Source organism: Myxine glutinosa, chromosome 5, assembly GCF_964187855.1.
Source record: "Myxine glutinosa chromosome 5, kmMyxGlut1.1, whole genome shotgun sequence".
In the NCBI taxonomy this organism is placed as follows: Eukaryota; Metazoa; Chordata; class Myxini; order Myxiniformes; family Myxinidae; genus Myxine; species Myxine glutinosa.
Window position 1 is genome coordinate 159,053,041 of NC_136265.1, and position 13,896 is coordinate 159,066,936.

A 13,896-nucleotide genomic window follows, 5' to 3' on the forward strand; every position below is an offset into this window, starting at 1 on the left:
GACGGAGACCCAGCTTTCTGACACTGGGATGAACGTTGCGCTCCAAAATGCCTTGGTAATCTCCTGATTTCATGATGCCATGCACACATTCAAGGCACCCAGTGCCAAAGGCAGCACAGCAACCCAAAAACATCACTGAACCTCCTCCACGTTTGACTGTCGGGAAGGTGTTTTCTTTGAAGGCTTCATTTTGTTTTCTGTAAACATAGAGATGATGTACTTTACCAAAAAGCTCTAATTTGGTCTCATCTGTCCACAGGACATTCTCCCAGAAGGATTTTGGCTTGTTCAGATTTGTTTTGGAAAACTCTAGTTGGGCTTTCTTATGTCTCTCTCAGCAGTGGGGTCCTCCAAAGAACCCCATTTCATTGAGTTGGCGACAGATGGTGTGAGTTGAAACTGTCGTACCTTGTGTCTGAAAGTTAGCTTGAATCTGTTTGGCAGTTGATCAAGGTGCTTTCTCCACCATTCAAACAATCCTTCGTTGCAATATACGATCAAGTTTTTGCTTGCGGCCACGTCCAGGTAGGTTGGCAACAGTCAGTGCCATGGGCCTTAAACTTCCCGATAACATTGCGTACGGTGGACACAGGAACATCAATGTCTCTGGAGAAGGACTTGTAGCCTTTAAATTGTCCATGGTTGGCTACAATCTTGTGTCTGACCTCCTCAGACAATTCTCTGGTTTTCTTTCTTTTCTCCATTCTCACACAGTACACACAGTGACACAAAACAGCAGAATGACTCCCTTTCTCTATTCAAACTGGTTGAATGAGTGGTTTTTATATTGCAGGCACCAAAAACTCACCACAGGCCAGCTCAATTCCAAAGAAAAGGAGAAGCACCTGCTTGTAATCTAATTGTTTCGAACAACTTCTTAAAGGTGCCAATAATATTGTCCGGGCCATTTTAGGATTTCTGTGTGGAATAAGCTAAGATTTAGTAATTTTTTCAGATTTATTTGTTTTGTTCCACTGCAAACCAAAGAAATACATATGTGGATACCAAAATATTTTTTAATTTCAACAATTTTCTTGAAGAAATTGTGCATTATTTGAAAAAAGTGCAAGGGTGGCAATATTTTTGGCCACGACTGTATAATAATAAATAATAAAAACCATTCCCTTTATGCTGTGAGGTGCATAGGGCTGGCAAGGCAGTTTCATTGGCTAAGTGGTACAATCCTGGAAGGGTCGCCACTTTGAGGTAGGATACTCGAATGGCTTATTACCCAGTAGGCTGGTACTCATTTTGCCAACCTCCGATGGATGACAGGCTGAGTCAGCCCAACTAGTGTTATTTCAATGGCACGACAGGGCCCGACAGGGCCCTCCGATGGACTCAGGACCCTACGATCTTCCCGCTAGCCACCTTAACCATTAAGACAACACAGGACATGCAATATGTAGAAGGCCGTTAATCATACATCCAACGGATATCAGTATTTGACAAAGCTCAATTTACCTTCTCATAGATTGGAGGAGCCGATCTGACAGATTGCGACGATGGAGAGTAAAATTCGTTGTATTCGCTCATGTCTCCATTAGCCTGAAAAGCAACAAGATGAACATTCCAAATGATACGTGATAAGTGCCACAGTCATCCTGATTGGTGACACAGTTAGCTCTATAATAAGTGTTTGCCGCTCCCATCTGAGCATGTCGCTCATTATTCTGGGATCCCAGAGTTAAGATTGCTGTTGATTTGATACTGTTGATTTATTTATCTATCATCTACTAATGTTATTGTAATTCAAGTTAGAGCAGATTATGGGAAGCAACCTTATTGCATGATTACAAGTGGGGAAGTCCGCTACAAAGTGGTCAACAAATGACTTGTACGTGCCCTTGCAATATTGAATATAATACAATGAATCTCACACACAACACACACACACACACACACACACACACACACACACACACACACACACACACACACACACACACACACACACACACACACACAACCAGCAGATATATGGTGACAACTGGGAGAAAGACAAAAGAGCAGGGAAATATTTAAAAAAACAAGACCGAAAGTCTAACAACGGCATAGCTGGGCTTGTAAAATATTATAAACCACAAACACATATGATTTATAGCTTTTTAAACAGTCGTTAATGCTGTCGATAACATTAAACAAAGAAATTTGGAGGAATCCCGACATCTGTGAGGTAAGTTTTACTTTCAGAACTGAGCGAAGATCTAATGTAATCTATATTATACCCCACAGGGGTTGGGTTAATAACACGCTATCAAAAAACCGAGGTGAATTCCTTACTTCCGTGGTTGTTAGTACCGTACACCGCTTATCATTGAATCATGAACCATACACCGCTTCAGTCCATTCACTTTGTATTCACGACATTGGGATTAAAGTGTTATGGTAATATTTTCTATATTATTATTATTATTACTTTTACGAAAACGATACGACTGAAACGATACACGACTGTATTAAGAAACCTGGGCTCAATTTGTCCGAAGCAGTCCGAAAGTGAGGTATAAAGGTGAAGGCCTATACATATAATTTTGATGGAAGAGCCATAACACCGATGCTTTCGAAAATAATGGTCATTTTAACAATCGGTTTGTTTGTGTTTCACACTGAATGAAAAACGTAAAGATAGAGCATGGCGATTGTGATATATGACAGGTTCGACGATATGTTCGGCCTGAACGAAATTGGAATCAAAATGCCGGAGAGTGGAGAGTCAGCCGCCGTATCGCCGTAATGACATCAGATGTAATCACATCACCCTGTCATGTGACCAGATCCTCAGCACTGATTGGTATAAATTTGAGGGGACATACATACATACATACATACATACATACATACATACAGACGGACAAAAACTGTTCCGGATGGCTGTGCCCTATGGGATGTGCCGTAAAAAAAAGTTGGGCAGATTGGGGATAGACATAGAAGGATCACTGGAATGACTAAGAAGAGGCCAGCTCAACTGGGATGGAGAATGAATCATTATTACTGCCCAAGACCAAGGACACTGTACGAATGGCTTTAAGAAGATGACAAGACTGAATCAATCGGACAAGTGTATGTTCTGCAAGGTAGAAACAAAGCACAAATCACCTCCTATCGGGATGTAAAGGTACAACAAGGTAGGTAGAGTAACCCACTGGCACATCTGCAGAAATTTCAACATCCCAGTTCCACAAAACTCATGGAAACATGTACCAAAAGCAATCATTGAAAACAAGGACATAATGCTCACATATGACCTGGTCCCATCGAGCATGAACATAGAAAACAAAGCATTGCGTCCGGATATAGTACTCAGAAACAAAAAGGAAAAGACTGCATTGCTGAATGAGATATCAGTACCCAGAAATTTTGGCCTAAAAATACAGAAATTAAGAAAATGGGCAAATACAAAGACCTCAAGAATGAAGTGAAAAGATCCTGGAAGCTGAAGAGCGCTGAAATTGTACCAGTGATAATTTGAGTAATGGGAATGATAAAGAAGAACCTAACAGAGATGTTAAAAACCATCCCTGGGAATATTACCACAAACAAACTGCAGCTGGAGGCTGTACAGGGCTCAGGGACGATCCTGAAAAGAGCCCTTGGAACAAAACTCTGAGAACAATACAACATCACAAATTATCCCGTGAAACGCAATCCTTCACCAAAGCGGGGGTGGACACCTCAAATCCTGGGACAATTTCGAACATACCAAATAAGTTATTAACTTTCATAACAAACTGTTCTTGGCTCATTATGCAGGAAACCCGGGTTCAAATCCAATACGCGTTTGTTCATCATTTACCAATGTCTCCGCAATTAATGTAAAAGTACACCGATATCTACCAACGGCTTCGTCACACCTTTGATACGTGTACAAGTTCCTCTACAAGCTTTAGATCACTGTAAAAAAAAAAAAAGTCCGTATAATTAAAACAACTTAAGGATCTTAAAAGCTGCGCGTGTTTTCTTGCAAAAATGGGAAACAATGCCGGCTCAAGTACGGCACCGGTCAAGAGTTCACTGGAAACACCAAATCAGCTTACGCATTCAAACCAGAAGGACGTCAGCGATTATTTTTTCATTCCTGTTGATGTTGCTTCTTTGAGCTTTCAAAATAAATTTCTCAACAAGCAAAAAAAAAAAAAAAAAACATGCTTTAATTGATGTTTGTCTAAAAGAAAGAAAAAGTTGCACTCGCATGGTTTGTACAAGATAAGCCTGGCACACTTTATCACGAGCCACAATTGCCTGGCAAAGTAAAACAAACAGATTGGTCGATACTGCAAAACCTTGTTGGAGGAAAATTGCGTTAACACGGAAAATTAACACGAAAATTGCTCGGGGGATTTACTGGGGTTTTCGCTCCACGGTGTATTCGAGACCCGCAAAGCCGCACCAGAGGAATCACATTCTCTTCTGATCCACCGGGCTGATTCAGCCACAAAATACATACAAGCTCAGAACAATCTGGAAGTATGCCCAGCCCAAGTAAGACGAACACTCAATATAGAGGGACTTGGACATAAAACAAACACTCCTTTCAGTCTCCTAAACTTGGGTTGTTATTGTACAAGTATTTCTGAAGATTGCTTTTTCTCATCAAGTTATCTTCTTGCCTCAGCTTCCTGGATGCGCCCTTTTGGAGTCTGATAAATGACTGTCTTTGCAACTTCCTCTCTTTTCTGTTGTTACTTAATAGAGCATGGCCTGCTTTTCTGGACGAGTGCTGTCCTGGCAATGCAACACAGCCGTGCCAGACTACAAAGTGTTTTATTGTTTCCAACTTTCTTCTTTTTTTTTTTTCCTTTTGGAACACCTCTCGTTGGGCCACACGTTTAACATATTAACTTAGTTCAAGCTCGAAAAACCAAAATCATCATCATTTGATAACTTTCTCCTTAGTTGTTCATCAAACGTAATGGGTGAATTGTCACCGTGAGGACCGTTCGTTCCATAAGGAGAAGTAATAAGAGTGCAAGGCATGGGAAAAACATCAGTAGATTTCCTTGAACTTTGGAAACATCAATTTAATATACGTGGAAATATGGAGGATGCTCTTTTACTCCCCAAACATACCCCCACAAACCCCATTATTCATACTTGAACCATAAAGTTACACTCCACACTTCAATCCCCTTCTCATCGACCACACTCCACTCCACTCCCTTATTCTCCACTCCACTCCCTTATTCTCCACTCCACTACACTCCACTCCACTCCACTCCACTACCTTACACTCCACTCCACTACCTTATACTCCAATCCAATCCCTTATACTCCAATCCAATCCCTTATACTCCACTCCAATCCAATCCCTTATACTCCACTCCAATCCAATCCCTTATACTCCACTCCACTACCTTACACTCCACTCCACTCCACTCCACTCCACTACCTTATACTCCAATCCAATCCCTTATACTCCACTCCAATCCCTTATACTACAATCCAATCCCTTATACTCCACTCCAATCCAATCCCTTATACTCCACTCCAATCCAATCCCTTATACTCCAATCCAATCCCTTAGACTCCAATCAAATCCCTTAGACTCCAATCAAATCCCTTAGACTCCAATCCAATCCCTTATACTCTATTCCAATCCCTTATACTCTATTCCAATCCCTTATACTCTACTCCAATCCCTTATACTCTACTCCAATCCCTTATACTCCAGTCCAATTCCTTATACTCTACTCCAATCCCTTATACTCCACTCCAATCCCTTATACTCCAATCCCTTAGACTCCAATCAAATCCCTTAGACTCCAATCCAATCCCTTATACTCTATTCCAATCCCTTATACTCTACTCCAATCCCTTATACTCTACTCCAATCCCTTATACTCTAGTCCAATCCCTTATACTCTACTCCAATCCCTCATACTCCACTCCAATCCCTCATACTCCACTCCAATCCCTTATACTCCAATCCAATCCCTTATACTCCAATCCCGTATGCTCCAATCCAATCCCGTATGCTCCAATCCAATCCCGTATGCTCCAATCCAATCCCGTATGCTCCAATCCAATCCCGTATGCTCCAATCCAATCCCGTATGCTCCAATCCAATCCCGTATGCTCCAATCCAATCCAGTATGCTCCAATCCAATCCAGTATGCTCCAATCCAATCCCGTATGCTCCAATCCAATCCCGTATGCTCCACTCCAATCCCTTATGCTCCACTCCAATCCCTTATGCTCCACTCCAATCCCTTATGCTCCACTCCAATCCCTTATGCTCCACTCCAATCCCTTATGCTCCACTCCAATCCATTATGCTCCACTCCAATCCCTTATGCTCCACTCCAATCCCTTATGCTCCACTCCAATCCCTTATGCTCCACTCCAATCCCTTATGCTCCACTCCAATCCCTTATGCTCCACTCCAATCTCTTATGCTCCACTCCAATCCCTTATGCTCTACTCCAATCCCTTATACTCCATTCCAATCCTCCTTTCCCATCAGCTCGCAAAGTTCCTTCTTTTTCTCTCCCTACTCATTCCACACACCCCAAATTTTACTTTCTCAAGTTAGCACACCCACAACCCCTCCCCACCCAAATCCCCAAATGCATACATCATAAATAGACGTCCTCTTGTTCTGTAGTCTTCGACAGACAATATCCACATATCATCAATTAAGAACAGAGTTCTAACCTGAAGTGAGTGTTTGTTTCATTGACTACATCCACATTTGCTAATATGGAGGGGGACAAAGTTATTCAATCATTCATTCATTCATTCATTTAATAAGCAATGTCAGCCAGTTGGTGTATCACCGATTGGTGACCATTTCACCAGTGATGGTGAGCATGTGGGAACTCTTCTTTGTCTCTCATCATCTTGCTTCTTGCAGTGCAATGCTGTGAAATTTGTCATAAAATGGCTGCTAATCATCCCACTTCTACAGCAAATTAACCTCAAGGACAAACTACCAATGTTGGCATCTCAACACCTACACCATAGCCCATAGGTGACCTGTTGGGATGGTAGTAAGGCACTTCCGTATGATCCACGCTCCGAATGAGCCAAATTGTGGATGCGATAGTGCTTTGTACTGTAGGACATGGCTGTGGCCATCAACCTATTCTGTGTACCATAGATTCTGTGTTTTTGCTCCTTCAACTCCTGTTGTAGTGTAAATGATCTTTTTTTTTTTTACCTCCGCTACCGAAGGTGGATGGAGGTTATGTTTTCACACCTGTCTGTGTTTGTGAACAGGATATCTCAAAAAGTTGTGGAACGATTCAGCTGAGATTCGGTGGAGAGGTTGGGTGCGTGACAGGGAAAAATTATTTGTGTTTTCGTGAAGATCCGGATCGATATCTGGACCTGAGAATTTAAAAGGGATTCTTCACCATTAATATATGGGGCAAAAAAATATAGCGCGATATCTTCAACTCCAGAATGGAGGATTTGCCATTGACAGAAATCCAGGTCGGAAGGTTTACAGAATAAGTCCATCCCAAGGAGTCACAGAAGTCCTTTCCTGAAATGCCATGGCTGGTGAGAGAGGTACGAACACCCACGCAATTGGCATGGTGACAATTTAAAGTGGAGCGGCACTTGGTAGAGGGCATACCTCCACCATATCTCAAAAAGTTATCGATGGATTCGGATGAAACTTGGTGGACAGATTGGGTGTGTGAAAAGGACGAATCGATTCAAAAATGTTGTGGACAGATTATGACAAAATTAGGTGCATGGGTTGGTTTGGCGACAAGAACAAGCAATTCGATTTTGGTTCAGGTCCGGTGATCCAGATTCGGCCTATCAGTGGGATACAAAACGTAAACTGTTCAGCCTGGCAGAGGTTTGCTGTCTCCCGAGTGCCATTCTAGTTGTGGTTTCTTTTTCACCACCGGACGTCACAGGCTTTGTCCTGTGCCACAGAAAAAACAACTTGCATCTTGCCAAACTGACTCTAATTTCAACAAGATGCATTACTGTGGCCAAATGATCGAGGTTTTTATTTTCATCAGATCCCTTTTTATATAGTACACCCTTTTTTTTTTTTGGTATACAGAATCGAGGCTCGTGAAAGAGCTAACATTTATCATACAAACAAATCAAACAGACAAACAAAATATATAAAAAGAGGGAGCGGTAGACAAGATGGGGAGAGAAGGGGAAGCACACAAACACAACATTTGAGAGCAGGGACATCGGGAGATGTGTGGGAGGGAGAGGGCTTGGAGGGAGGAGGCGTGGGAAGGGGGGGGGGGGGGTGGGAGAAGTATAAAACACAAGGACACCAAGGACTTCCAGGAAAGAAGTTGGTATTTCAAAAAACTGGATTTGGGGTGAAATTAGCGGGGGTAGAAAAGTTGAACACCTGATTAAATACTCCAAAATGTACATGTTGTCCACAAATTCCTGTTCCAAATTCAAACCGGAATAAAAAAATGAAATGAGATACAACGATGCGGTTTACTGCATGTGAAGGCGTTTCTCAAACTTTTATTGACTTTTTTGGAGCCATTCTTGTTTGCTGAAGCCACTATCAAAGTCAGACATATTTTGAAGTGGCGAAGCTGCTTCAATATTTGTCTATGTCCTTTCTTCCATCTGTCCATATGTCCGTCAAAAATGAAGAAGAACCTTTCTAACTCACCGTGTTTAAATCTACTAGGTTCGAAAGGGTAATTTTAATGGGTTCTGAAGTTGTCAGCATCTCGAAGTCCTGTAACTTGCATGAATTGCACACAAACTGCTAAACTGCACCGCTTCCTTCTGACGAGGGTGTGATTTTTTCCTAATAGTGTCGACGCTCTCGGATGAACTAGGACTAGGGTTTTCCTATGTAACTTTACCCTGAGGTAATTTTACCAAAAATCCTCGAAATTTCACGGGTCCAGCCCTATTGAGTGCCTCAGGCCTCTCAGGTCCCTTCACAGAGTCGGGCTAAAGTCAAGCTCAAAAGGGTTTTCTTTCCCCACTGATTCCGCCAAGCACGTTCCCTTGGCTGTGGGTTCGTTGGATAGTAGATAGGGACAGTGGGGATCTCGTTCATCCATTCATGCGCGTCACTCATTCCAATGGAATACTGCTCTCCCCTCTGGGCTGGTGCTCCTGCCTCACACCTAGCTCGCCTTCGCGCTGTTGAAACCAAAGCATTCAGAATCATTGGAATCTCCCGCGATGGAGCTAACTCCAAGGGCCTCTCACTCACTCACTGCAGGCAGGTTGGTGGTCTTTCCGTCTTCTACCGACTCCTCTCTGGCCTTGCCCCCCCAGCTCTCTCTGGGCTCTGTCCCGCAAATATTCCTACAGGTCGCACAAGATCTGCCTGCAACCCTCTTTTGGTTAAACTGCCAAAATCAAGACTCTCTGCTCACCTTCACTCCTTCATTCCTCTTTTCTCCCGCCTCTGGAACAAACTCCCTCACTCTCTTCAATCCCACTCCACCCTCCAAGTCTTTAAAACAGCTGTTCACCACCATCTCTTATCTTCCCCCATCCAAAACCTTGATCTTTTCTACCCCCGCTAATTTCACCCCAATTCCCCTTTTTGAAATACCAACTTCTGTCCTGGAAGTCCTTGGTGTCCTTGTGCTTTATACTTCTCCCTCCCCCCCCCCTTCCCATGCCTCCTCCCCCCGGGCCCTCTCCCTTCCACACATCTCCCTGCTCTCGGATGTTGTGTTTGTGTGCTTCCCCTTTTCTCCCCATCTTGTCTTCCGCTCCCTCTTTTTGTGTATTTTGTTTGTCTGGTCGATTTGTTTGTGAAGTAAATGTTAGCTCTTTCACGAGCCTCGATTCAGTATACAAAAAAAAAGAAGCAAAAAAAAGGACATAGAACGGAACAGAACAAAATGAACAGCGGAGGATAGGGGTAAACACACAACAGCAGGGATGAGGGGCAACATAGAGGGACACTTCCACGATAAGGGATGCTAGGAAGAATGATGAGGGAAGGACACAGGGGATGGACAAGATGGATACAGAAGCAAACTGTCAGGAAGTAAAATACGAAAGTTGGAATGAGGTGGGCTTGGGGAGAGTTAATGGGGGTAGACAAGATCATGGTTCTGGGTGGGGAATGATCTGAGATAGTGGTGAACAGCTGTCTTGAAAATCCAAATGGAACAATGAGATTGAAGAGAATGTGGAAGTCCATGCCGCAAGCAGAATGGAGAAAAGAGGAACGGATGAGTGGAGGTGAGCATCGATTCTGGAGTTTGGGAGTTTCACAAGAAGGGGTTTGTTGTCTGACCTTGTGCGACCTGCAGAAACATGGGGGGACAAATCGTGGAAAGAGCAGAGGGTCAAGCTCAGAAAGGAGGCGGTAGAAGACAGAGACCACCAACCTGTCTGCGATGTGAAATTGATAGGCCCATATAATCAGCTTCATCACGGGTGATTCCAATGATCTTTAAGGTCTTGGTTTCCATGGCGTTAAGCTGAGCAAGGTGTGAGACAGGGGTGTCAGGCCAAAGAGGAGAGCTGTAGTCCTTCAAATTGCAGATGAAGGCCTTGTAGGTGGATAATAGTTCAGGTGTGCCAAGGAAGGACTTTGCACGATGAAGGATGCCCACTCAGCAACTGGCCTTGGAAGCCAACTTACTTGGAGGTGTACTTAGAGGTTTGACCAAGAAAGATCATGGCTGATAGCAAGGACCAAAAGTTTGAGTGATTGAACTTATTCAAGAGGATTGTTAAGAAAGTATATGCCAGAGATTGCCAGATGGGTCCTTTTGGACAGAATCTGTGAGTGTGTGGGATTTCTCAGGATTTAAAGACATATTCCAAGTGTTTGACCAGTTTTGATTTTTTTTTCACGGTCTGAAAAGAGGGAAGAGGATGCAGCCCACTTGTCTGAAGAACGAGGGATGTCATGGCAGAGGGTGGTATCATCAGCAAATAGATAAAGGGGATTTCCCAGAGTCAGAGATCATTTATGAAGATCAGGATTTGGACTTGGCCCAGAACACTGCCTTGGGGAACTACAGTCTTGACAGGGAGAGAAGATGAAAGGATTCCATTGAGGGCCACATGGTGGCTATGAGAGTAGAGGAAATCAGTAATCCAAGAGTGGAGTTGACCTTGGATGCCATAATCAGAGAGTTTGTAGAGTAAGGCGGGAATGCAGACTTTATTAAAAGCACGAGATATGTCCAAAGAGATGGCCCTGAAATCACGTCTTGCATCGAGGACCTCCATCCATTGTTGGGTGAGTAGAAGCAGCATGTCCAAGGTAGAGTGACCTGGTCTGAAATTAAATTGATGATCTGAGATGAGGTTGTTGGAGAAAAGGAAGTACTTAATATCAACTACATTATGGACTCCATGACCTTGCTGATGATTGGAAGCAAGTTGATATGTCTGTAGTTAAGGGGATCAGTTTTTTTTTTCCAACTTTTTATGTAATGCAGTGATGTTGGCACATTTTCCAACCAGATCGAGGATGACCTAGCAGAAAGAAGAAGTGGAAGTGCAGCAGAGCATCTTTTTAGGACACGCGAGCTTATGCCGTCCGGTGAAGTTGAAGAATCTGAGTCGAGGGATGGAAGAACCTTTTCCACCTTCCCAGGTGCAAAATACAGGGAGTCCAGGAGCAGATAGGTACAACAGGGAAGGATGGGTACCGAGAGTGAGGGGTTGGAACACAAGATTTGGAAACAGAATTGAGGCATGAGTGGAGTTGGCTGTGGTGCCAGTTGAAGCAAGGGAAGGGATGGAAGGGAAGCATACACCAGAGACAGACTTAACAAGGTGCCATCAGGTTTTAGAGGAGGGAGACAAGTTTGAAAGTTCATAATTGAGGTTGGGCAGATGTTGTTTTCTGGCTCTTCTGAGAGAGGCCACACACTTGTTGTGGACTTTTTAGAATGCATCGAGGTTACCTTCGAGGAAGAGAAGGCAAGTTGTTTCAGAGCCACAGCCTCACCACAAGATTCAGTGTACCATGGGCAAGGTTGGGTATGATAACTAAATAATTACCTAGATAAATTGAAGAACTTTGTAGGCTCACAATTGGCAGACCTGCAACCAGAAGTCATTTAGCAACACAACCGAGCTCGCCCACACTGAGTCTAATAGTGCGCTCCTCAATGATCGATGGATGGATGGATGGATGGATTGGGCATGATGGGCCGATTCTGTCCCTGACACATTCACTGAACATAACCCCTCTGGATTTTATTTTTCGACAAGGTTATGCGAAGGGCATCTTGTTAGCAACGAGGGTTACCAATATTGTGAATTTGAAGAAGAGGATTAACGCTGCAATCAAAGCCATAAATGCAGGAATGCCCCCCAAACCTGGAAGGAGAGAGCATCATCTTGATGTGTTGCACGTGCAAGGGGTACTCACACGGAACTATACCGATGAGTTGATAAATGATCGTCTTGAAAAATCTTGACAAAAAAATTGAGAAGTGTTCTTTCGCATGCAGCAAACTGCATCTCTGTATCACATTTCTCTCTTTTTTAATTACCGCTTGAATTTGGAACGGGAATTTGTGGACACCTTGTACATCTCACTTTTGCATCATAAAGATGTTTCCATCAGCAGTGTTAATGAAAGAAATTTTTTGCACGACATTTCCCACAGACGTCGACTTAATCGCATTGTTTATTTATTATTTCGGAGGTCGGTCAAGCTCAATGCACATCCTGCACCCAAGGCATAGATACACCTTCTGCACCCAAAACTTTGCTTCATTAATCACGACACGTGTATTATGCACGACGACGCATGGATATTTTCCTCCCTTCTCGTTAAATGAGCGGTTTTCCAATATTAGTGAACGCACACCAACCCGGACACATACTTATCGGCCATTATGAGGCAGGGCATTTCGACCATGACATAATAGGAGGTCACCGTAGCGCTGTGGCATAGTTCCATAGTACGACTGAATCCTGTTGATGGAAACAGCCATAGTACAGCAAGCACCGTTATTAATGCTGTGGTTGTTTATCATCTACACACGAGTTTGAAAAAGCACAACCAAACGACAATTCGTACTAAGCACTACTCTACCCATTTGAAGTTTGAACAGGAAATGGCCGACACAGCCTCACGCCTGAAGCCAAGTCTGCTCTTTCCGATTTTATTGGAAATCGATAAAAATCGACTGCAAATTACCAATTGTTGTTTGGCTGGGTTTTTTTTTTTTTTTTTTTTTTTTTTTGTATACAAGATCGAGGCTCGTGAATTCTGATGATTTTATGACTTCCTTAATGTATCATATAAATTATATTGTCTTGCATTAAAAAAGAAAAAAAAAGATTTCATAAATAATTAAAGCCGGGTACATTTTTATGACGAACCGTATACATAGCCAATATATCTTGACGTCATAAGCGTAAATCTCATTGGGGATAAAATAATTACAATGAGTACACAGGTCAAGGTGGATTATTGCTTGAATTACTGCATTTTGCCGTACACAGACACAAACGGACATGCACAGACAGAAACAAACCTCTATCGCCTCTGCCCCATTTGAAAAAGGTTGTGGCAACGAATCTGAAAGAGAGAGAGGGAACAACGTGAGAAAACAAATATCACGATGAAGATGGTCATACAAAAAATTTACAGTATAGAAAGAAGAAGAAAGTGTTCCTTCACCCTTTTGAAAACCCTGAAAACCCTCCAAACTCTAACGGTGAACAATGTCTTGAATTGAATGAAAGCTTTCCAGGAAGCTGCTTCCTTATTGGTAAAACAGAAGACTTCTATCTTTGTGCCTATTGGTGGGACAGATCTATGCAAGGCTTGGCCAAATAAACACCACCCATTCAACCCTCCCGCCCCCCCACACCCTCTCATGGTGATTGTCTCATACTAGACAAATTATCAACACGATACCAAAGTGGGGACATCAAGTGCTGTCGACCGGTGTCGGAGACCTGCAGCGTGATGTATCTGGTTTACCAAGATTGCTGCCT

At 43.0% G+C, this 13,896-nt stretch overlaps 1 protein-coding gene across 1 annotated transcript in view; it reads right to left on the reverse strand.

Annotated features, from left to right (window-relative positions):
* LOC137426868 (Na(+)/H(+) exchange regulatory cofactor NHE-RF2) overlaps positions 1 to 13,896 on the reverse strand; it is a 71,485-nt gene that overhangs the window by 6,189 nt on the left and 51,400 nt on the right. The window contains exons 4-5 of the mRNA XM_068115844.2: positions 13,431 to 13,474; positions 1,465 to 1,548 (exon numbers count right to left, since the gene is read on the reverse strand). Coding sequence (XP_067971945.2) covers positions 1,465 to 1,548; positions 13,431 to 13,474 — 128 coding nt within the window. The remainder of the gene's footprint in view (positions 1 to 1,464; positions 1,549 to 13,430; positions 13,475 to 13,896) is intronic.